The sequence below is a fragment of the Castor canadensis genome, chromosome 13 (assembly GCF_047511655.1).
Source record: "Castor canadensis chromosome 13, mCasCan1.hap1v2, whole genome shotgun sequence".
Taxonomy (NCBI): Eukaryota; Metazoa; Chordata; class Mammalia; order Rodentia; family Castoridae; genus Castor; species Castor canadensis.
The window spans coordinates 79,572,331-79,597,876 of record NC_133398.1 but is presented as its reverse complement, the minus strand read 5'-3'; the positions used below and the strand labels follow the sequence as shown (position 1 = coordinate 79,597,876).

General features: G+C 43.4%; 1 protein-coding gene across 9 annotated transcripts in view; it reads left to right on the top strand.

Moving 5' to 3' along the window:
• The window catches only part of Prune2 (prune homolog 2 with BCH domain), a 268,230-nt gene that overhangs the window by 173,271 nt on the left and 69,413 nt on the right, over nucleotides 1-25,546 (top strand). For all 9 annotated transcript variants that reach the window (XM_074052086.1, XM_074052083.1, XM_074052090.1 and 6 more), the window contains exons 7-9: nucleotides 5,176-5,331; nucleotides 8,299-14,863; nucleotides 15,198-15,948. In XM_074052086.1, the coding sequence (XP_073908187.1) occupies nucleotides 5,176-5,331; nucleotides 8,299-14,863; nucleotides 15,198-15,948 (7,472 nt within the window). The remainder of the gene's footprint in view (nucleotides 1-5,175; nucleotides 5,332-8,298; nucleotides 14,864-15,197; nucleotides 15,949-25,546) is intronic.

The window sequence follows — 25,546 nt, the reverse complement described above, 5'->3', positions numbered from 1 at the left end:
GGAGACCAGTTGGGAAACTGCCACCCAAGTTCAGGCAAGAGATGATGGTGGTTTGGACTAGGACAGCAGTGTAGGATGGACAGAAATTAGAGAAGCATTTTTACTTGAGGTATGTTTTCATGGTCGAGTTAATAGGACTTGCTGATGGATTATCTAAGAAGTGAGGGGGAAAGGAATCCAAGAATAATTCTTAGATGTTTGGTTTGGGTGACTGTGAATGGTAGTGCCCTTTAGTGATACCGAGGAACCTGGGCAGGACTTAGGTCATGTTGTCTTTGTGAGACTGACTGGACGTTTACATGGAGATATCACATAGCTAGACAGGTCAGAGGCCAGGTGGATGTTGACCCCATAGCCATTGTTCAGCAGAAGACTTAAAAGTCACATGACTGGATAAAGTCGCCATGTAGAGAAACAAGGGGATGGGCTGGGAAATGTGTCTGGGGCTTTGAACAATTAAAAGATGACTGATGAGTTGGGAGAAAAACAAGGAGTGTGAAATGTCAGGCAAGTGAAGTGCTCTATTCTCCAAGAGGAGGGGAGGGTCATCCTCATAGACCGGTGTGGAAAAGTTGCATAGGGTAAGACAAGCAAAGTGACTTTGGATTTGAACACCAGAAGTGATTGGTACTTTTGAGAATATCAGTTTCAGCAGAAGGCTAGGGCCCAACATTGGACAGGAGAACTGAAACAACAACAGAAAGTGAGCATGTCTGAGTGGTGGAAGGAGAGTGGGTTTTTCTCTCAAGGAATACCCACACTGAAGTGCTCAAATGTCTAGAAGACATTACTTAGATCACTTTCACTTTGCGTGATGCGAGGAGGCTACCAGCACATAGCTTAAAGACTAAATTTTTGAGAGCAATGTAGTAAGAAGTTACATAGGATTTGGGGAGAATGGAATTTTCCAGTGCTTTTGCCTGTGTACTCTGCACTACGAATGCAGTTTATGTATTTGACACTGCCATTATCTCTCTCTGTCCTGCATCTTGTATTAGCTCCAGTAGAGCTATATCATTTCTAGTTCCTTGCTGTGTCAACATGATCATCAAACATTTTTAGAGTTCTTCATACCTACATCTCAGTTTTTGACCAAGAAAAAACGAAACCTTTTTCTCCCCACATTTCCAGACTTTCCCTACTCTGAAACTAGGAATTACTCAAGCAAAAAGGTTCATGACCTCTAAAACATGTTTCTTGATTCCGTCGTTGGGATCATGGGTAACAAAGGGCTGTGACAGAGAGCAATTATCATTCTCTAGTCTGGGATTTTTCTAGGCAATAATTAGTAAAGCATCTTCCTAAATTCCTTGCAGTGACTTCAGGCTGGGCAAAGGGGGGTGTTTGCTTGGGGTGGGGATGGTAAATTCAAGGTAGGGGGTCCCCTTTATTTCTAAATCCTTAGCAAACTGAGTGGGAAATACATGTGCATGCATATAATTTTAATTCAAGGTGGGAGAAACATCTTGAGTGGATTAACAAATCGTATTTGTATACATGTAACTAAAACAGTAATTTATCAGGTGGAAGGCAGATGGGGAATAAAATGCCAACCTGTGTGTACAGTTGGGTTGTGTTGATGATGAAGTGCTGTTTATTCAGGGCCAGCGTCGCTTGTCAGCAACATAAGAGCCATGGCAGCACACGACTCCCTGCGTGGCTAGAACACAATAATAAATTATCTCCTATGCAAACAGCACCAGCAGAAAAGCGGAACAAACAGCCTGTGCCGCCCGAATTCCTGAAGACTCTCACTCACTCCCTTGTTTGATTCTGTTTTAAATATGAAACTCTTGACATTATCCTAAGGCCAGTAGGGTGGAATCTGGTTTGGACAAATTTGTTAGGGTACATAGGGCATAATTGTCAACAATCTTGGTTTTGGGGTTTCTCTAATATGCCTAAATGATTCATATAAATGTTTTTTGTTCTATCATTAGTTCATTTGAATTTGTGGAATTCAGGGTCTAGCTAGAGGACCTAGAGTGTTGGTTTTTTTTAAAAAAAAAAAAAGAAAAAAAAGCACTTGCAGCCTGCTAAATAAGGGTCTCTAGCCAAGTGCCCAGAGGTACACATCCAAGAGATTTTTATGATGAGGCTAGGTCAAGAGTCAGGAACACAGGGGATGATCAAGTACAAATCCCCAGACAGGCCTGGGAGCCCAAAGGACTGGTTTGCAGAAAAATCTACCAATGGATAAATGCCTCCCTAAGGCTATGTTTTACAGATTTCATACAGTCACATGAGATGGATGGGAAAGACATAGCCGTGTGCTGGGCTTCAGTCGGACAAGATTCTGGAGCCATCCATGTAACACAGAAGAGTTCAAACTGCTTGGGATGAGGCCTGCATTTTCAAATAGCTAATGGCCCACAAGTATGATTTTGAATAATGATAATTCTTCTGAATCTTAAGTTTGTGTCCACATACGTGTAAAACCTGCCCTCTCTTGTCTGAGTCACACAGCCAGGAGTGGAATGATAATTGTTACTGTCTGTGAAAATCTCTTCAAAATGGGTGTCTTCTTTCGAAGGTTTTTAAATGCATTTGTGAAGGGTCAGTTTATATACATAATGAAAACATATTTGGCTGTAGAGTGGCTCAAGAGGTAGAGCGCCTGCCTACCAAGCATGAGGCCCTGAATTCTAACCCTTGTACCACCAAAAAATAAAATGAAAATAATCTTTGAAAAGGAAAATTGTAGGGCTTCTCATACAAAGCCTCAATTACTAAAGATAAGGTATAAATGTTGCTGTCCCTCTGTGTTTTCCTCAGGGACCGTATCTTTTATGACTCATAATAGCAAAAAGTTCCACATTACAGGTTTCTGGCTTTGTTTTGCAGTACTGGGGATTGAACAGAGAAGGAGAACACTCTACAACTTGAGCCATGCCCCTAGTCAGCTTTAAGGGTCTTGATTAATCACCCATGATGAGTTGAAATATTTTCCCTTTGGACAGATGAGGTCTGATTAAAAGAAACCACCATCTAAATATCTTCTGTGGGTAAATTCATTTTTAAATACCTTTTAAATGATTGTTATGATGCTATTTTGGACAAAAAATTAAAAGCATGAAAGCTGACAGTACACTTTTTGGGTCACATGCTTCCAAAAGTTAGTGTACGTGAGCACGATAAACTTCATTACCAAGTCAGAACGATAGGTGTCCTGGGTATTCGTCAGCAGTCTGCTGAGACCCTGTGGATTCCCATGTGCAATTCCTTGGAACCTGAAAGGAAAAGCAGCCTCATCGGATGCCTAACAAGAGTCACTGCCATAGAATAGACAGCAAAGCCTCACTGAGCCATGGAACCTGCTGATCAGCAGGACCCCAAACCCACCAAGGGTCTCATGTACCCTCTCAGGGGCCTTGTAGACCATGAGAGTCAGCCGAGCAGAATTACAGAGTGTGCCTATTCTATGGTTAGTGGAGGTGGCTAGTAAAAAGTCTAAACCATATGCAAACATAAATGTGGTCATGGGAAAAGTTTGCACATGTATGCACTGTACTTTGTAGCGTGTCACAGTGGTTATGTGAAGAGGGCTGTGAGCACTTCCATTTTCTATAGCATGTGTCTGCATTGTGGTTTAATATCTTACCAGTGGCACCACATCACTCTGATTACCATTATAATCAGAAAAAAATTATAGAATTCTCTAAATCATGATATTTTTCACTGATAGCACAAAAGACTGTCAGATGATTGATTATATATGGTAATTATACATAATCTATATTTATATTGTCTATTATATAACAAAGTTGATTGATTATATATAGCGATTGTATATAGTCTGTATGTATTATATATTATATAATAAAATTAGTTGATTATATATGCGATTATATGTACTCTATATATTATAGAGTCTATAAGTATACAGTCTATATATAATCTTTATAGAATATATTTTATAGACCATATTATTTATGTGTGTATGTATGTTTTTATTTATGCCATTGCTTGGTATCTGTGGGAGATTGGTGCCAGGACCCCCTACAAATGCCAAAATCTGTAGATGCTCATCAAGTCCCCTGTATCCTTGAACCCTCCTATATTGTTTAAATCATCTCTAGATGAACTTACGATTGCTAAGACAACATAAAGTGCTATGTAAATATTGTTATACAGTATGGCTCAAGGAGTGACAACCAAGATAAAAATCTGTACATGTTCTGGACAGATGCATTTTTTTCTGACTATATAGAGTGTACTGTTGAACGAATCTGTAGCTGTGGAAACTATGGATATTGTACACCAACTGTACATTCAGATATTAAGCTTTGGTAGAGGGTTGTAGCACAGGTTGATTTCATGCATGTATCTCTCTGGCCATTTTACATACATTTTGTGAGTAACTAGCATGTACCAGGTGCTATGCCAGGGGCTAGCATATGGTTTTCACTCTACTTCTTGAAGGAAGAGAGACAATCGCACAGACAACGTGGTTCTGGTTGCAGTTGACAAAACTCAAAGAGGCCAGTACATTTTCAGTGAGTGACATGAGCCACAGGTCTGGGTGTTTTCTCTCTTTATTCATTTCTCCATGGCTGCCTCATAGAGCAAGTCTATCTGACATGCCACACATCTACACTGAAATAAGAATTACTCAGTAGAGCCGGTGGAGATGCTTAAGTGGTAAAGCACCTGCCTAGCAAACTTGAGGCCCTGAGTCAAACCCCAGTACCGCCAAAAAACAAAAGAATAACTCAGTAAATTCAGCTAAGTCCATCCAGTTTATATGTGGAGCTGATAATAATTAGAAAATAAAATTGTAGGAAAAGATAATAACTCCTTACTTTTCTAGTAGCAGATGGTAATCATTGTGAACAGAAATTCTTATGTAGGTCTTATAAGTGATAAGAGGGATAAATATGCCTTGAGAAGTATTGAAATGAATATTTTGGAAAAAAATATGACATTTATTCTTTGTCTAAACTATTCCTCACAATGACAATGACTTCTTCCTTTCTTGGTTTGGGAAAGCCATCAGTATAGCTTATTTAAGCCATAGTATGAAAGTTTCCAAGCTTCCTGGAAACAAAGTGTTTATTTCACTTGCCTCTGGTTATAAATCTATGTCCAATGCATCACAGCACTGGTCTGGCTGTCGACACAATTTCCACACAAGGCAGTTTGACATCAACGTCAAATTTCCTATTGTCGTTTCAGAACTGTGTGTTTCACAGCAGTCTCACTAGTGACTTGAAAGCATTCACAGACAAGTTCGGTTTTGATGTCCTCATCCTGTTCGCCAGTTACTTGTCAGAGGAGCAGCTGAGACAACAGATTGCTGTGTATTCCCAGAACCTGGAGCTGTGCAGTCAGGTGAGCCCGTCCTCTGACCCCCACCTGTTTCACTTCATCCTAACCTGCTGGCTTTTAGGACATGTGGTGAGAGATAGGAATAGATTGGTGGCTTGTAAGAAATTGGACCAAACATGATAAAAGCTTTAGCACACAAGGGAGGGGTGAGGATAGATAAGACACCTAAAAAATTAGCATTTGTTGCCCTTAATGCAGAGAAACTAAAGCAGATACCTTAAAAGCAACTAAGGCCAATAGGAAAAGGGGACCAGGAACTAGAGAAAAGGTGAGATCAAAAAGAATTAACCTAGAAGGTAACACACACGCACAGGAAATTAATGTGAGTCAACTCCCTGTATAGCTATCCTTATCTCAACCAGCAAAAACCCTTCCTATTATGGCTTATACTCTCTCTACAACAAAATTAGAAATAAGGGCAAAATAGTTTCTGCTGGGTATTGAGGGGGTAGGGGAGAGAGGGAGGGGGTGGAGTGGGTGGTAAGGGAGGGGGTGGGGTAGGGGGGAGAAATGATCCCAAGCCTTGTATGCACATATGAATAAAAAAAAAAAAAAAAACAAAGAAATTGGACCAAGATAAAGTTCTTAGGTTTGAGTTTTAGGAAATGTTGTAGGTATATTGCACATTGGGTTTTTGGAAAGAGCTTGTATTCATCCATTTTGTGTTGCTATAGCAAAATACTCATGGCTGGGAACTTTACAAAGAAAGAGGTTCAGAAAACATGGCACTGGCATGTACTTGGCTCTGATAAGGGCCTTATAGCAGATGTCATCACAATGGTGGGAGTCTGTGCCTCACATGGTGAAGCAAGAAGCAAGAAAGCAGGCTAAGACAGCCAAACTTGCTGTTTAATAACCCATTCTCTGTTGTAAGAACTTTTGTAAATGCCACAATGTACCCTCACCCAGAACAACAATAAAAATAAAAATAAATACTAATAACCCATTCTCATGAGAACTAATACAATCCCATGAAACCTTCATTAATCCCTTCTGAGGGTGGTATCTCCATGACCTACTCACCTTCCCATAGGCCCCACCTCTTAAAGGTTCCACCACCTCAACACCACCACACTGAGGACTAGATTCTAGCACACACTCGCACCGTAATGCACTCAAAACCATAGCAAAGCCTCATAGCTATCTCTTGTATCCACCAAGAGAGCAATCAGTACTCTTTGGGTACTGTTTTCTTTTGGGACTGCTGTTTGGTGATGACCACAAGGCCTGGTCTCCATCTTAATAACCCATTTGGCTCCTGGTGTTTAGTAATTGTAATCTGGTGCTTTAATAAAAGTCTGTGTCCAGGTGCTAAGATACTGACTGGGCAATCAATTGTATCTTCTAGGTTAACAGCTGTGTCTTTTAATCTAAGACCTAGGAAATTAAAAAAAGAATTAGATAAAATTAATCAAAATAAGCCACTGGATATACCAAGCCAGAGTACTTAATGACTAATATGAGAACATACATGATCCATGTAATATGAGGCACATGACATGGAACACCTTTGTCCCTCATCGTTCCTCACTAGTGGGTTAAAACCTTGCATGCCCACAGGTGGCCAGTGGCAGTGTCCACTCCTTTCTTTTCTACATTCCCCCTTTCTGTCCTCCACGAGTCCCACTGGCCCCTTACCCCAGGACTGTATGTACTGCCTGGCTCTCTCTGTTCTTTCTCAAGTTCAAATAAGACCCCCGCCCCCATCCCTGCCAGAGATGCATCTGTGTGTCCTCTGTATGTGCTTTATCACCAGCCTGGGCCTTCAGTGATTTGCTCTGTATTTAGGTTCAAGTTGAATTTTACCTTTGGTCATCGGCTTCCTAGGAACAAGATTTAGGCTTTCTAAACCTCCCATACTGTGGTTTTCAAATCACTTTTAGCAGGAGACCCCCTTTCCAAACTAATTTGAAAATAGATTTATTTTAAATAGACACAAGAAGAGCAGACGAAGGAGTTAAAGGTCTTGGATGGCCCCACCCATCCCCTCCTCTCCCTTGATGACTTTCCCCACTTTTCCATGGGGATCATCTCAAGTGTCTTGTGGTTGCACCTTTGATTAGGAGGCCACCTCTGCAGCTGAACTGACTGAATTCAAAACTCAGACCCCATCACTTGCTAGCCGTGTATTGTTGGACAAGTTATTAAGCCTTCTTGTGTCTTTATTTCTTCATCAGTAACATGGTGATAAAAACAGTCCTTATCTTGCAGAATGACAATGAGGACTAAAAGAGATAATGACTGTAAAACCCACACAACAGTGCCTGGTACAGGAAGGCACTCAGTGAACATCGGCCATTATTATCACCATCTCCATGAATTCTTCAGTTATTACCATTTTCTTAAACCTTCACTTACGCTGTGGGGCCATTTCAAAGACCCAGTGTGGCAACGCACTCCTGAAATTTCCTAAACATCAAAGAGCTACAGCCCAGTCCTGGCCTTGCACTGATCATCCATCACAATGTCCTTCTGTCCCCCAGGTGGCTTTGTTCAGGATTCTCTATTTCCTTGTTCCCTAGGACAGGAAGGGACAGAGGGGACCTGTTGGGGAAGCTCAGCCCTGTGGCTCCTTTCTCTTTCCTACTTTCCTCCTTTACCTTAGGAAGCTATCAGCTGTGACAGTAGATCTGGCTGCCTGTCCCTTTCCCCTGGCTCCAACCAGAATTACTCTGTTGGTTTGCAAATTTGAGTTTCACTGTTGTTGGAAGATGGTGTTACATTACACCTAGGAAAGGAGCTGGATGGTTTATAACCTCGTTACTCATAACTTTCAGGAGCCAGTGAAATCACTGGGATTTTGAGTTAAATAAAAAGACAGTTTGATAGGACTGGAGAAAAGGGTCGTAGTAAATTACGTAGGATGACCACAGATTAATTTTCATGTTAAGCAAAATTAAGAAAGACAGATTGCAGAGTGCAAAGACTGCCTGAATACCCACACAAACAAACTCCTGTGCCTCCCCACAGATCTGCTGTGAACTAGAAGAGTGTCAGAACCCTTGCCTGGAATTGGAGCCCTTTGAATGTGGCTGCGACGAGATCCTGGTATACCAGCAGGAGGACCCTTCTGTGACTTGTGATCAGGTGGTTCTTGTTGTCAAGGAAGTCATCAATAGGAGGTGTCCAGAGATGGTCTCCAACAGCCGGACATCCTCAACGGAAGCTGTGGCGGGCAGCGCACCCCTCTCCCAGGGCTCTTCTGGGATTATGGAGTTGTATGGTTCTGACATAGAGCCACAACCCAGCTCTGTGAATTTCATAGAAAATCCTCCAGATCTCAATGATTCTAACCAGGCTCAGGTAGATGTCAACATAGACCTTGTTAGCCCAGACAGTGGGTTGGCGACTATTAGGAGCAGCCGTTCATCCAAGGAGAGCTCCGTGTTCCTCAGTGATGACAGCCCAGTGGGAGAAGGTGCTGGGCCTCACCACAGCCTCCTCCCAGGATTCGATTCCTATAGTCCCATCCCAGAAGGAGCAGTTGCAGAGGAGCATTCGAGGTCTGGGGATCACGGTGAACACTTTGACCTCTTCAACTTTGACCCAGCACCTCTGGTTTCCGGGCAGTCCCAACCATCTTCCCATTCAGCAGACTATTCCCCAGGAGATGACTTCCCCAACAGCGATTCGTCAGAAGGACAGCTTCCCACTGGACCGAAAGGACTTGATGAGATGGGAATTGATATGTCAAATTATTCCTCTAGTTCACTTTTGTCAGAGGCTGGCAAAGACAGCCTTGTGGAATTTGAGGAGGAGTTTGTCCAGAGACAAGAAAGTCTTGGAGATAACTCTGAAAGAAAGTTGAGCCTGACAGGTTTTATGGGAGATGACTCTCTCTCACCAGAAGGACTAAAAAATATTGCAAAGAGGGTCCTACCAACACCTATGAATAGCTTTGTAGAAAGCTCACCATCCTCTGAAGAGCCAGCCCCACTCTATCCAGAAGATATGACCCAAAAAGCAGTGGACTCTGGGCCCCTGGGCCCACCACAGACCCGTACCCGGTGCAGCAGCTGGTGGGGTGGTTTGGAAATTGACTCTAAACATCTTGCAGATGCCTGGAGTTCCAGTGAGCAAGAATCTGTCTTCCAGAGTCCTGAATCATGGAAAGAGCATAAGCCCAGCCCAGCTGAGAGGAGAGCCTCAGATTCTGTATTTCAACCAAAGGGTCTCGAATTCCCAGAGTCAGATACCTGGAAGTCTGGATTCGGCCAGCCTGAAGGGGGTAGCGATGACATTCAAAATCAAAAAGAAGAAAGCTTACAGTTTCAGAACCTGCCCACTGAGACGCCAAATTTGATAAATGCTTCTCCTCAGGGAACAAACCACCTGATAGAAGATTTTGCAGCTCTGTGGCAATCGGGTCGCTCTCCCACAGCGATGCCTGAGCCCTGGGGAAATCCCACAGATGATGGCAACCCAGCAGCTACAGTGGCCTTCCCTGCCTGGAATGCATTTGGTAAAAAAGATAATCCTGATGTTTTACAAACTACCTGGAATCTTCACCCAACCAGTGGTGAGACACCTTCTGTGAGGGACCCGAATGAGTGGGCTATGGCAAAAAGTGGCTTTTCCTTTCCTTCGGAAGACCTATTGGACAATTCACCCAGTGAGGCAAATAATGAAGCGGCTACAAAACTCTGGGGTAAGAAGAGCGATGACCCCAGGGATAATGTCTTTGCATCTGGAAATCCCAGTGCTGACCTGGAACGTGTTTGGAACAATTCTAAACCATCAAGGGATGATCAGAATGGGCTGGTGGATCCCAAAGTCAGGGAAAAGGTGTACGAGCAAGTCAGTTCCTGGAACCTCTTTGAGGAGAGTATCAAGAAAGGAGGGTCAGAGGTCCTAGCACCTTGGGAAGATTCCTTCTTAGCCTATACCTGCTCTGGCTACAGCACATCCAATGTAGGAGAGGATTCAGTGCCATCCCCTTTGGACACCAATTACTCCACCTCTGACTCTTACACATCCCCAACATTTGCTGGAGATGAAAAAGAAACCGAAAACAAGCCATTTGCTAAAGGGGAAGGTTTGGCACCAAAAGATGCCAACTCTACTGCAGAAGAGGCTGATGTCCCTGCACAATCACCGCAGCAGCCACCAAGAAGCCGAATCAGTTCAGGTCCTGGGAACCTGGACATGTGGGCTTCACCTCAGGCAGATGACAGTCCTGAAATAAATACTATGTGTCACCTGGACAAAGATTTCCTTAAGACAGAGGACACAGGTGATAAGAAGGTTGGTGTGGAGGATGATGTGAGGGAGAGCAGCCTGTCCAGCTACGATGACCCCAGCATGATGCAGCTGTACAATGAAGCAAACCGACAGCTCTCACTTCTACACAGCCCCACCAACTCGCGGCAGGCAGCCCCCGACAGCCTCGACGTGTGGAACAGAGTGATTCTGGAGGATACACAGTCCACCGCGACCATCTCTGACATGGACAACGACCTGGACTGGGATGACTGCAGTGGGGGCATGGCGATCACCAGTGATGGTCAAGCAGAGGGCTATCTGGCTGAAAGCACAGAACCAGAGACCCGGTTTTCAGTGAGACAGCTGGAACCTTGGGGCACGGAGTATCAAGAAGCAAATCAGGTAGAATGGGAACTCCCCGCCTCTGCAGAGCACACCAAGGACACTGCTCCTAGTGAGTATCACACACTGAGTGAGAAGAGTGGACAGCTGATTGCAAACAGCATTTGGGATTCTGTCATGAGAGAGAAAGACATGTCATCACTCGGGTTACCAGGCCCATCATGCATTACAGATTCAGAACAAGGCAATTTGCTCCCTGAAAGTCCCAGCCATTCAACACATGACAAGGACAGTCATGTCCCAGATGTGCTAGAAACTTCCGGAATCAATGAAGAGGGATATCCTGACAATCAGGATGCATGGACAGGAACTCTGCAAGGGGACACTTCTTTCATGGTGACCAACCTTGAAAATCCAGGACATTTTGCACACTCGGATCCATGGGTAGGTCATAGCTATGGACAAAGTGAAAGTGAGACAGAAGTCCTGGGGGACTCCAACAGAGACCACCTCAATAAGGAAGCGGCAATAAGCTTGGAAGTAGATAACAACCCAGAGATTTCTAGGAATGGCCCCAGTGACCTGGAACTCCCTTCTCCAGTTGCATCTGAACCTCAAGAAATCTGTATTGAATCAGGCAAAATCAACTCTTTTTCAGACACTCACAGTCCTCAAACTGAGGAAGCAGAGGAACTTTTCCAGTATGAGAAGAGGTCTTACAATCTAGACCCCTGTGCTGAGCAAACAGAGCTGTCCACAGAAAACTTGCATGCAAAAGAGACCTACGAGGAGCCCCTCATAAATAATAGAAATTTGAGTGAAATTGTTGAGATTTCAGATCAGATGAATTTAACAAAAAATGTATCTTTATCTGAAATGGATCTTGAGAAAACTGAAGAATGTAACATTCTGGAACCAGAGAGAGCAAACGAAGGGCTACCACATGAATCTCCCCAAAGTCTTGATACTGTTGATGATCGTATAGATGGTGACATGCTGGACCATCACACAAGTTCTGAGATAACCAAGCATCTTGAAATTAGGGACACTGAAGCCAGCTTTCTAAGAGACAATCCATCTGGAAATTATGACAAAGACAGTATTTCTAGTGAGTATACTCATTCAAGTGCATCGAGTCCTGACCTAAATGATTCTTCAGTTGCTTTATCTTCCTGGGGCCATGGACCCAGTACTGAGTGTCAGGAAGAGAATCAAGATGGTAGGATTGGAAATGAACAGAATGACCAAGAATCTAAACTAGTTGCCACTGATAGCCAAGTAGAAGCAATTACTGAAACGAAGGAAAACACAACAGACGAGTTAGAAAGGAGCTTCAATCACAAGGTTCCTAAATGTTTAGAGATTTGGAATGACTCAATAGATGGTGATTCCTTGTCCTCTTTATCCAGCCCTGAAACAGACAAATATTCTGAATATTTGGGTGCATATCAGGAAGGAAATCTAATGATTAGCCATCAGGAGAAAAATGAATGTGACATCCCTGAAATTGTGCAGCCAGAGGATGCCAGGGTCACATCAACCAGTTCAGGTTCTGATGATGACAGTAACGAAGAGTCAGTAGATAAAGAGTCCCATGTGGCCTCCTGTCATGTTACTCAGAGTGAATCCAGAGCTTGGGATTCACTGAGTGAAGATAAGTTCTCAGGCACAGAGGATGCCAAGTCTGAGCCCAAGGAAGAGGAGTTTTCTGACTACAGAGGCAGTCCAGAACCCGCAGAGAGTGAGAACAAGTCAAACCCATTCTATGACAACCAACAAAGTAGCCCTGTTCAGTGGACTTTCTCACCTCTCTCTGAGACTGAAGCACAGGCCACAGCAGTGGAGAAGGAGATGAGCTCTCCCCCACAAATGGGAGAGACAAGAACTGATGTATGGCAAATCTCTCCCAAAACTGAGCCAAAGAATGGGACTCATTCTCAATTGGAAATGCTTGGCTTCTCAGCTGACAGCAGCGAGTGGTGGAATGCCCCTTCACAGGAAGGGAGACGGATCGAGAGTGCTTTTGAAGGGGAATTGTCTAACTCAAGAGGTGTGTTAGAGAAGAATTCTGCCATAGGCCAGGATGTGGGTCCCTGGGGATTACCCATTCAAGGTGACACTGAATCCATGGAAACACACTGTGCTAATCCTTTCAACGATAATCTCCAGTCCCCTTTTCTGGATAGTAATGGGGACCGCTCCCACGAGAAACTTTGGAACATTCAACCAAGGCAACCAGAACCAGATGCTGATCAGTTTAGCCAGCTTGTGATATTGAACCAAATTAAAGAAAAAGATTTCAGAGAGCAAACTTTCATGTCTTCTGCAGGGGATGAGCCCCCTTCTGAAACTCACAACCAAGAGCAGGGTCAGGATACCACACTGTCCATCTGGGATCAGAAAGACCCAGCATTTACACACGCAGATGAAAATGAATGCGTTATGGCTAATGTTTCAACTATCAAGTGCCAAGAAGCAAATTGGTGGGAACAAGAAATGACACATCCAAGCATTGCCACAGAAAATCTCCCTTCTGTCAGTTCTCCCACACCATTGATAAAGAAAGCGGGCTCTGAATGGGATGACCCCAGCCCTTCTGAAGGCCCCCAAAGTAACTTTGTTCCAGATATTTTGCATGGCAACTTCCAAGATGGTGGACAACTGGCCTCAGCTTCACCTGACTTGTGGGTGGATGTCAAGCAGCCCTTCACTGTAAAAGTAGATGGCGAGAATCCTGATATACTGATTCACTGTGACCCTGACAGCAATTCTCATGCCTCCAACAGCCCAGATATATGTCATGATTCTGAAGCAAAACAAGAGACAGAGCAGCACATTGGTGCTTGCATGGAACCTGGTGTGGAAACCAGTGAGTTTTATCTCACTGAGTCAAAAATGAATGAAGAGCCTGGTGAGGAGCCCGTGCAGGAATCTGTTCCATACAACTCAGAACTCTATTCTGAAAATGCAATTCCTCTGCCTCCAGTCAACATCCAAGGAAATATAAATGACTCTTCTCAGCCTGCCTCTGGTAAAGGTTCTCCTGAAATTTCTGAAGTGAATGATGATAAGAATACAGGCTTAATAGCATCAGAAAAGGGGGCTGACCCAGATACAGCACCAATTTTGGAACTTGTAGACAGAACAATCCCAAGGATTGAAAATGTGGGAACCAGCATTTTCCTAACTTACCAAGAGCCAACTATGGAAGGCAACAACAGCTCTTGGATATCAGAGGACTTTTCTTCTGGAAGTCACACAGGTACAGGAGCCTTATGTGACTGTGAGCAATCTTTTGCTCCTGGGAATCTTGCTGCGGTCACTGATGCTTTGCTGGTGTCAGACACTTGCCTGGATATAAGCGAGGCTGCCTTTGACCACAGTTTCAGTGATGCCTCGGGTCTCAACACTTCCACAGGAACAATAGACGACATGAGTAAGTTGACATTATCAGAAGGCCATCCTGACACACCAGTTGATGGGGATACAGGGAAGCAAGACATCTGTTCGTCTGAAGCCTCCTGGGGTGATTTTGAAGATGTAATGGGCCAGAATATTGACGAGGACTTAATGAAAGAGCCTGAACACTTCCGCTTTGGTGGCGACCCCCTCTTGGAGGAAGATGCTCTGAAGCAATCACTGACACCATACACACCTCCCTTTGATCTGTCCTACCTCACAGAGCCCACCCACTACACTGAGACTACAGAGGAAACTAGGTCTCCCGAGGATGTGTCTCTGGGGAGTGAGGCAGCAGAAATGTTGCTTTCTGCCCTTCCTGATCAAAGCGAGGGAAACCACTCTGAGACCAAAAGCAGACAGGATGGACACCAGCTGGTTGTGCTGCATATACATGAAGACCCTGCCACCGGTTCCTTGCCTGTAGGAAGGACAGGCTCCAACACTGAATCATCTCCCTCAAACATTGACTGGGACGTAGAAACAGATAATTCTGATTCACCAGCAGGGGGAGACATAGAACCACCAAATGGTAAGAAACACAGCCCATTTCTCCACTTTGAAGAAATTGCTTTGATTAAACACAGTACGTTTGTAAAACACTCTGTTCCTAACAATGTACCCCAAGAGGAACTAACTATATTTTAAATGTATGCCTAACCAAGTCCTGTATTACAGCAGTAAAATTTAAAGCTAATATTATAATGCCTATCTCTGATTGTGCACAAGAAAATTAAACTGCTGTACAAAATAAAATATAATTATTAATTTGCTCCATTTTAGATGATAATTTGCAAAGATCACAGATCACAAGATGTGTTAATTAAGCCTGTTTTCCCCTTCTCACTTTCTTCTTCCATTTCTAGCTGTCAGCAAGGAAATTTTAGAGTTAGAAGAAAAAATAATTCCCACCAAAGAGCCTGAGCAGATAGAATCAGACGAGGAAGAAAGATGCATAGAGAAGAATGAAGATCATCACGCAGTGCACGTGGATTACATTCTTGTAAGTCATGAAAAAAATTCACCCCTGGAACCAGAGGCCTGTGAAGCAAGAGAAAGCAGATCAGAATTAGAAGAACCATATGAACATTCCGAACTAACAGAGCTGACAGAAACTCAGTTAGCAGGTTTCCCAGACACATGTCAACCTGCCTCCTCAAATGACAGCAAAGATCATTCTGCAGAGAGAATATCTTCTAAAGATGACAAGAGGTCATCTCTTGAAAGCCCTGCACAGGACCAGAGTTGGATGGTCTTGGGCCATGGTGAGGTTAATGATCTAACCTTCTCAGAAGCCATGGACTCAGGGCCTGGATGGTCTGGCAAGACTGCAGAGCCATTCTCTGATCTCACCTTGAGCAAGGGACCCCAGATACAGGATGCAGGAGAACTGAAGCCTCTAGAATCTTTAGCAGTAGAGGAAGTCTCCAGTCAGGGAAACCAAAGACGGAAGAGCAAGAGTGACCCAGATGCAGTTCTGTCACAGGTGGTTACTAATGACAATGAATGGGAAATGCTTTCACCACAGCCTTCTCAGCAAAACAGGATCCCCGAAAGGAAAGTAGAGGAGGAGACAGAGTTCCTTGAACCTGTAACTGGGAAACCAAGACCAAATGGGTAAGCAAAACACTAGATTTTTTTTTTCTGAAAATCATTTAATTTAGAAACCAGATAAATAGCAAGGGGTTATGGAATATGAAGAACACCTGGGGGTTAGGAGCTTTGCTTATATGTGTTGCAAGGCATATTGTCAGTAAAATTAGCTGCTGGAAAACTATAAGCAAAATGATGATACATTTTCAGGCAAAAATAAAGCCATTTTCCATATTCTGTCAACTCTTCACTCCACCTACTTCGGTACCCATGTGACTCTGAACCACAGCATTGGAAATGAGATAGGGTGGCACTGATGTTTACTCAGCACCTACTGTGTGCAAGGGAGTTTGCACACGTGACCTCATAATCCTTACATGGATGGAGGGGATGGGAGAGAAGGAACTAAAGGCTTAGCAAGTTTCTGTTTCTTTCCAAGATTTAAGAGGGACTTCAAAGCTTCCCACCTCCAAAGTCCATACCTTTCTGGCTGACACACTGGCTATCTTTCAGAAGAGGCATTTTCTGGTTTTATCTAACCACCTAACATTCTGGTAGAGCTAAAGAGACTCTATTGCAAGAGCAAAATCTTTGTGTGAAACCATCATGACCTCATTGGCTAAGAAACTGCCAAACAATTATCAAGTCAGTGAATGCATCATTCATTCATTTACCATAGAGTTTTGGAAAATTTGCTCTGTGCCACATTTCTGGTTAGCCAAGGGGGCATATAGCAAGCAACAGGATGTCGTTTCTTCCTTCAAGATTTGGGACTTTATTGAAAATGTTTAGGATTTTCATTTGTCTTCATTTGCTCTTATACCTAGGGAAAAGTTAATTAAGTAATGTGGGAAATCATTTTTTCTCTTTAAAAGGTAATAGAGGAAGGATATGTTTTTGCTACTCAGCTTGGGAGATTCCCACTGCGAGTCGGGAATCTGGATTCTGGCGTGGCTTGACTGTTGCTAGCTATCTATGTTAAGAATAACTCCAGGTTTATGTTTCCTCATCTGTAAAACTAAAGGCTGGTCTAGATGATCTCAAGCCTTCTTACAGCATTAAATTCTGCCAACTTAATTTGTGGGGAAACTAGATGTGTCCAAGAGACCTTTGACATTTGCAAATTACATTTCTTGATGAAAGGAACAGACAAAACATTAAAAAAAATCAGTTTATTGAGTGCCAGAAGGAGTTAAAAGTAGTACCGTATTCAAGTGCAGCCTCATAAACCCAGACATTTTAAGTTGGCCTAATCTTCCTTTTTCCTGTCAAGCTATTTCCTTCCAGAGAGACCCCAGATCCGTTATCAGAAAGAGAGTAGCAGATGGATCCCAGCAGCCCTGCTGGCAGTGTTATGGATTGAGCAAAGAACTCAGGCAGCCAGGAGTTGGCTGAGCTATTGTTTGGCTTCTAGTCTGCATTTTGTACATGCTCCTTAAACCAGCAGATGACAGTCCATGCTTGGTGGCACCACAAGCCACAAAGCTCCTTTGCTCTCAACAAGATTCTTTTCCTCACCCCTTTCTGCTCAGCTTCTGTTAGTGGTGAGACTTTATTCGCTGCATTTCTAGTACCTTTCACATAAATAATTTACTCTGAATGTATGTGAAAGTTTCCCTCTGTGCTAATTTTTGGAAGATTACAGAGTTGTCTAAAACAGTTCAGGGCTGAGTCTGTAGCTCAGTGGTAGAGCAAATGCTTAGCGGGCCTGCGGCCCTGGGTTTCATCCCTAACACCACACAAAAGCCAAACAGAGCAAGACCCAAAATCCCACAGTGATTCTCTAAGTGGGTCATAAGACCAGCAGTATCAGCACCATCTGAGCTCCTGTTAGAAGTGCAAGGGCTGCTGGAGTGGCTTAAGTGGTAGAGCACCTGCCTAACAAGCGTGAGACTCTGAGTTCAAACTCCAATGCCACCAAAAAAAGAAAGAAATAGATCTCCCTTTGGAGTCAGGAACTCTACTTCAGCAGTAGGTCTTACACTTAAGTTTGAAAACTGCTGTTCTAAGCCGTGCTCCTAGCCTTCTAGGAGTTTACAATTTAATCAAGGAGTGAGACAGATAAGAGTCAGGCTAGTGAATGACCAATGTCAATTTAAGCATAAGTAGCTACCAATTGTGTGCATCTGCATATCAGCTTCTGATCTCACTTGATCGCTTGACAGTGGCAACTGTGTGAGGTGCGATCATAAGAAAGAGAAAATCATAAAAGGAGAGATGTCTGTTTAGAGCATCTGTATGGAGCAGGTACCAGGGAAGGTTTATCAAACACAGGAGGTAGCAACCCCAGGTCCAAGGCCAGCTCTGGGCAAAAGTGCAAGACCCTATCTAAAAAATAACTAAAGCAAAATTGGCTGGAGGCATGATTCAGGTGGGAAAGTGCTTGCCTATCAAGTGTAAGGCACTGAGTTCAAATCCCAGTACCACCAAAAAAATAATAATAGAAAGAATAACATCTACTCTGTGTAGATTTTGTCTTTATAATAACGCAGTTGCGAAATAAAAATTTTAAACTATTTTTAATGAAAGAAGGGAGACTGTGAAGGCAGAAGAGCCAGGAAAGTCATGGTGTGGCTCTGACTGGCACAGGAAAAGATGGGCACAAGAAGAAGATCAAAAGTGAATGGGAAAGAGAAAGTAAGAGGCCAGCGAGTGAGTGGGGAGAATAAGATGGAGGACGTGGTGGAGACAGGAGGCTAAGGACAGAAGCAAAAGCAAGGTAGCTGTATTTCCCAAACAAGAACCTGGAAGCATCCCACGCATAATATGATCAGGGGGCAGAGTCTCCAAAACCAACATCACCATGCAACAAAAGTAAAGATGTAGTCTTCATAAGTAGTAGTGGGTCGCACTGCACTATGACACACCACCTACAAACCCACTGCTTTCCTCCCTTTGCCCAGCCTCACACCCTCAGCTCCCAGACTGCTTCGAGGGTCTGAGCAAGCACTAGAAAGACGCCTTTTTCATCACATTCCACCTGCTGACTCTTCTCTACAAAATGCTTTATGAGGGCTAGGAAAGAGCCTCTCTTCTTGAGATTGTCAGTATTCTGTTCCTGGTCCCTAGGATTGATCTTCCCAGAAGCCTTTGTGAACACCTTGGTCATCTTCCATCTATGCTGAACCAGCAGAGGATCAAATACCAATTCTCCAAGACAGTGTCAGATGTGCCTCATTTTTTTCTAGGTGGTCCCAGAGCATACCTGCAGAGCAATCTGTAGCACACAGGCCTTTTTCTTTTCTGTCTTTTTTTTTTTTTTCTCACTGAGGTGCTGGGGATTGAACCCAGGTCCTCACAAATGCTAGGCAACTAAATTCTCTAGCCCACAAACCTTTCTTAAAATGAAGAGACAGCATGGTTAGAAGATGATGTCTAAAGCAAGGGGCAAATGTGCTTTATATTAGGGTTTGCCAGAGGAACAGAACCAATAGGAGGGGTGTGTGTGCATGTGTGTGTGTGTGTGTGTGGAGAGAGAGAGAGAAGGAGGGGGAGAGAGAGAGAGAGAGAGAGAGAGAGAGAGAGAGAGAGAGAGAGAGAGAGAGAGAGAGAGAATGGCCTGTAAGGGTGGTTATCCAAACCCTGGAGGCTGGCAGACAGTCTAGAAACTCAGGCAAGAGCCAGAATCAATGATGAATGGAGTCCAAATTCTGAAGGCACTGGGAAGTCAGGCAGGTGTCTGTGTGTTGAGAATTCTTCAGGAAACTTCAGACTTCTCTCCTATAGCCTGATTGGATGAAGTCTGCCTGCACTATGGAGCATACTTTGCTTCGCTCAAATCCTGCTGATTTTAATGGTAATTACTTCTAAAAAGTACTGTTACAGCAACATCCAGACTGGTGTTTTACCAAATAACCAAGCACCATAGCCTTGCCACGTTGACACATTAATCATTACAGGTTAGTCAAAAGCTCAAACTATGTGCTAAACAAGTGTCAAACCATTAAACATTTTAAATTTATCATCTGAATTATATAAAGTTGTGATACTCGATATACAAATACACTGGCTTTCCATAGGTTATGGGGCAAGAAAGAGGCTGAATAAGGTGATGTATGTACACAGCCTTGGGGGACAGGAGAGGCGGGGGAGCAGGGAGAGGGTGTTCTTGTCACGTGTGCCTTAGAGATGGAGCATTCAGAAGTAACCTGACCCTCTTACTTGTGGAGATATTCCTTATTTCCTAGCTCTGGGAAGTGAGGTATTCAGTACTCCCTAAAACAACAATGATCTTCAAACACAATATATTTCACCTTCCATACCACCTGCTTGTATTGTCATTGCTGTGCAGTCTGTGTTTTTAAATGATCTCTTTTCCTGCCTGGGCAGCTATGGAAGAAAACCTCTCTCCCTGTGAGTGATACCCTTAGACCTTTTTATGTTTTTCCTGAGACCTTTAAAGTCAGGCTTTTCCTTTCTCTGACTTACGTGGAGGAGTTAGGACATTGGTTCTCTCTAATCACATAGAAGTGAAAATGAAAAGCAATAAATAAATAATCCAGACTCTTGCTCTCAGTGCTGGATAAAATGGGAACTCAGAAGAAACTGACTGAACGCAGGCAGCCCTTCCTGCTTCTCTGCTGGGCCCTGTCCCAGTTTTGAACATTTGCCCCTGCTTACAGGTTAAGTTGCAATCCATAAACTCCAGCTTTCCCTGTGCACTCCTGCTTTTTGGCTTTTCCCTGAACCAGACATGGAAAACCAAACGTGGTGGTGTGGCTTTCAGAGCCTTGGCTTGGTAAAAGAATTTTTCCCAAGATGAGAGAGCAGGAGAAGCAAAGGTTTCTAGTACATTGCTAAGGGAAGCAGCGGTTGCTGGGCAACACAGGAATGTCACCTTTGCTGTGCAGATATGGGGTTGGGGCCAGAGTTGTATGGAGTTACTTGGGATTTCGCTGAGTGGTTGTTTCCTTTTTCATGGGCCTTGTTGATTGGTTGTTTCTTCCTCGGAACATGGTTTGACTTTTGTGTGTGTGGGAACATTTCACTCATTTGGTCTCTATTTCCTCATTCCATGGTTTGAATTTCCATGGGAACATTTCACTTAATAAATGACTGCTCATGCCATCTAGACATGAGAAAGTGGTGAAGCTGAGATTCAACTTCCATTTTCTCACTTCCAGCCCAGTGCCTGTCAAGGAGCAGCAGCTGCCACAAAGCATTTTTTTCTTGTAATTCTATAACTTCTGTAGGTTGATAAATTTATTTCTAGTCTCTCATTGCCCCACTGAAAAGCACATAAAAGTTAATAGTCAAAGCTCCCAGCAAGGTATCTTGAGAATGACTGAGCCAGAACTTGCCTCCGTCTTATCAGTCTGTGACCATCTGAGTTCTTTGGAGAACCTGAGTATGAACTTCTCACCACAGCAAACATGTGAAAGCTACCACGTGTTAGTGGTAACTCCCCATGGGCCTGTCTGAAGCCAGCTAGAGTGGCGGGACACCAGAAGGAAGCGAGAAGAATCAAGCTGCTCCATGTTCATTTAAGTTTTCCAAGTATTTACGCATGTGCTACTCTATGGTGAGAGATTTTACAGTAAGAGACAGACAGAAATGCCAAGATAAGGAGGTACAACTCAACTGTCCTGTGGGAGGGACACCCACAGAAGAACCTGTTTGTATTGTGTTGGCTTCTAGTTTGTGGGAGAATCCAAGATGAGTCTCTGGCAGAATTAGTGACAGAGCCTCCTTCTGAGAGAACCTTCTATGAAAATTGGTGGTATTTGAGGAAGACGAGAAGTTATGACTTTCTAAACTAGATATATGAATACATCAGGAACACAGCAGGAAAGAGAGGAACAGGAAAATCCAAGAGATACTTAATCAAAGGAACATCTACAAAGATGGCAGCAAAGTGCGAAGAACATGCAAGGAATAGTGCAATGGCCGGGTGTTCAGTAGGAGTTATCCTAAGCCTGAAAGATGAGAGGAGAAAATGAACACTAGGACCCAGAACAAGAATCTCAAGAATGTGGGGAGCTATGGTGAGCGGAATGCTGAGGATACACAGCCTGCCTGAACATCCCCACAGGAATGGATGGGAGCTGGGTCCTTACCCCCCTCTCCTTCCCTCTGAACTCCCATTGTCTTCATTGGTCAAAACCACAGAGGGAACCTGGCAGAGAGCAAGGTGGAGAAAGTCAGGTGGTGGAGCTGAAGAAGCAAACATGTTATTCCGCACAGCAGGCTTACATGGTGAGCAGTGGAGCCTCAGCTTTTGGAAAGCATACCGAGATACCGATGTAGATGACAAGCTAACTGCTCCTCCAATGTATTGGAAGATCCATTTGCAAGACCTATAGGAGTGATTTTGGAACAAAGACTATCAAAAAGTCATTTGAGCACTGGGTTACCCTTTGGAGAGGTCAATTGTTAATTCTGAACCAACTATTTTGCCCCTCCTTCATGCCCCAGGAATATTTTCTAGTATCTGGAAACATTTTGGTTGACACAGCTGGGGTGGGTGACACTGACTTTTGATGGGTAGAAAACAAAACTGCTGCTGGACGTCCTACAAAGCACACGATCTCCCCCAACATCAAAGGACTGTCCAGCCCCAGATGCCCACTGTGCCAAAGTCAAGAACCTGCTCTATTCTACTGCCTTCTTTTCTGCCTGCTGCTTGTTTTCTATCTAAGGAAAAGCTTGCATTTATTTATCTAGCTCATTTTGTTGTATCATAACCTCCAGGAAGGCAGAACTTGGTCTTGTTCATTATTGTGCCTTGGTGCTAAGAGGAGCACCTGCCAAATAGTAGGTGCCCCACTAATATGCCTGACTGAAGAAATAGGAAAGAAAATGCCACAGCCAACATAACATGCTTTTAATGAAGCTGTGAAAATTTCAAGTATTTGTTTTTACTTTTTTCCAATAGAGAGGTGCTAGATTCAGTTTAGTATGTCTTTTCTAAAGTTGTAAAATCCATCTTTTCCCTCCTCTTGAAATTCCAGACTATAGTTAACATTGTTTTACTATATTTCTATTCATTATAATTCCTCTAAAATTCTTACAACATTTTAGTTTTCTTAGAGTGCTGTCACTCATTTCCCTCAACCTCACGGAGAAAAATAGGTATGCCTGTTCAATTGTCTTCTTGGTCATCTGTTGCCTACACAATGGCTGTTACAATCTCGTCAGTTCAAATGTCCTTTTCCTTATCACAGAACACAATTATCCTGATCTCTTATGCCATAAGCTCAAGTGGCTGCTAACACTATATAATCTTGAAAGAACTTTTTACTTTTTTTTTTTTAGGGCACAATTCATTAAATCATTATTTGAAGTACCAATTAGGCTCTCAGAGAATAACTAAACCTCCACTGGAGAAGTGACACCTACCATGACCTTTTGTCAACATAATAGTCAGGATGCTACTCATTGCATTTAAGTGGTAATTCTTATTTAAAAAACCATTGTACCTGTATCCATATGAGGATAAAATAATGCATTTGCTCAAGTGCTGACTCTACATTAGGACTGTTTTGTACTGACACAATTCAGGAGGATATCCTGCAAGACAAAAGGAAGTGTCACTCTCGATAACCACTGTCATGCAGGCACATTTAATGAAATATTACTAAACATTTTAAAGTATCTACAATGACCTGATGGCAATAACTTAGTCACTTTCCATATCAACTTCTGACTTAAAACAGCTATTATTTAAAATGGAATGAGCTACAGGGTCTGTCCTACTCACACTTGACTCCTCTTTTTGTAACGGGGCAGGAAACGCTATCTGTGAGCCAGTGAGTCATAAAGTAGAAAGTCCTCGTTTTTCAGCCTTCACCCTGGACAGAGACATTCCCAGAATACAACCTGCTCTAATGCCATCTTTCCTCTCCTGATTCCCCTTGGCTCATCCTGGCTCTGGGAAGCCACAAATACTTTTGCTGAATTTCTGCCAGCCACAGTGACACTGCAAAGTGACAGTGACGTCCTCCTGTGGGCCCCACTTCCTAGTCTCCTCCCCAACTGAATACAAGTTACCTGAGAAGTTATTTCATAACTACTCATAATTGAAGAACTTAGTAGACTTTTAGTTTAAGTAAAGATGTAAAAATTTGCTCCTTTTTTTCCATCCTCACTGCCTCTCCCCAACAGCCACAGGGAATACGTTACGAGCCATTCAAAAACAGGAGCTAACATCTCTTACTTAATAATTTGCTTTTCTGCTGGGCACCAATGGCTCACCCCTGTAACCCTAGCTACTTGGGAGGCTGAGATTGGGAGGATAGTGGCTCAAGGCTACCATGGGCAAATAGTTCATTAGACCCCATCTCCAAAATCACCAGAGCAAAATGGACTGGAAGTGTGGTTCAAGCAGTAGAGCTCCTACTTTGTAAGTACGAAGACCTGAGTTCAAACCTCAGTCCCACCAAAAATTAAAAAATAATTCACTTTTTCATTCATTAGAGCTACATCAGCTAGAGATGACCTAAAACTCCCTCCTCCTCCTTTCTACCATAGTCCCCTTTTCAAATTGTCTTCATTTTTCAACTGATTATAACCAGAAGTCTTCGGTTGTCTGAAAATACGGTTTTCTTTGAGGAGCATATAAGTTAATATAGAAAGCCTCAATTTTATGAACACTTTGAGTTTTTAAAATTTCTCCAATTAGTATTTGGAGAACATAACTTCCTGTTATGTTCTTTTCTGTTATGTAAGCATTTCTTTAATATTTTATTCGCCTTAACTATGTCAGCGTTTTTGCTAGCATTTTTAGAATTGATGAGTTGCAGGATTACTTTCACCCAAACCCAATCTTCCTATTTTAAATAACATTATTATTACCATCCCTTTTGTGAATGAGCAGTCTGAGGTATCATGACATTGAATCACATTCAAATCTGCTAGCAAGTGGGGAAGTTAGATTTAAACTTGAACCTTGTTTCTAGGACCCACCTGCTTAACCTCCACACACCTTTGCCTCCAATAGCCAAAGATGCTTTCCCCGGATCCTGGGGAGGCATCTTACCTTTCTCTATAACCTACAGTTGGACTTCTTTATGTATTTGCTGTTTCCATAATCCATCCTGTTATCTTAGACATTGTTCATTAAATGGAGGTAACTGCATTGCTATCTTATAGGAATTGTGTGAAGCAGCAGGGGTGTGTGTGTGTGTGTGTGTGTGTGTGTGTGTGTGTGTGTGTGTTGAAGGGATCTCAGGGGAACGAAATCCCTTGCAACCTGTGTTTTGAGCCCACTTGCATCCAATCTCACTAAGGATCAGGAGTGACAGCAGTTTCCTGAGCTGACTTAAAAATCCAGGGGCATTTCTGACTCCCTGATCCAGTGAGAGTAACTGACATTCCCAAACGCTGCTATGCCCAGCCATGGCCCGCTGGTGCACTGGGAGATCTGGGAGGCAGGTGATCATCCTTATTTAGATGTGCCAGGGATCATGTGACCAGAAAATGGAGGCGAATCTGTACTTCCAGTTAACTGCTCCAGACGGGAGATGCTGAAGAGCCGGAGCTGCGCATCCTTCTCGCCCTCCGGCTAGCGGCTCCCGCCATCCTCAGAAGGTAGGTGCGTCCTGGTGCGGCTTTAGGAGGGAGGATCGGTACGGCCAGGACAGACGGCCATGGAGAGGCTGGTGCACCCAGCCTAGGCTGTCGC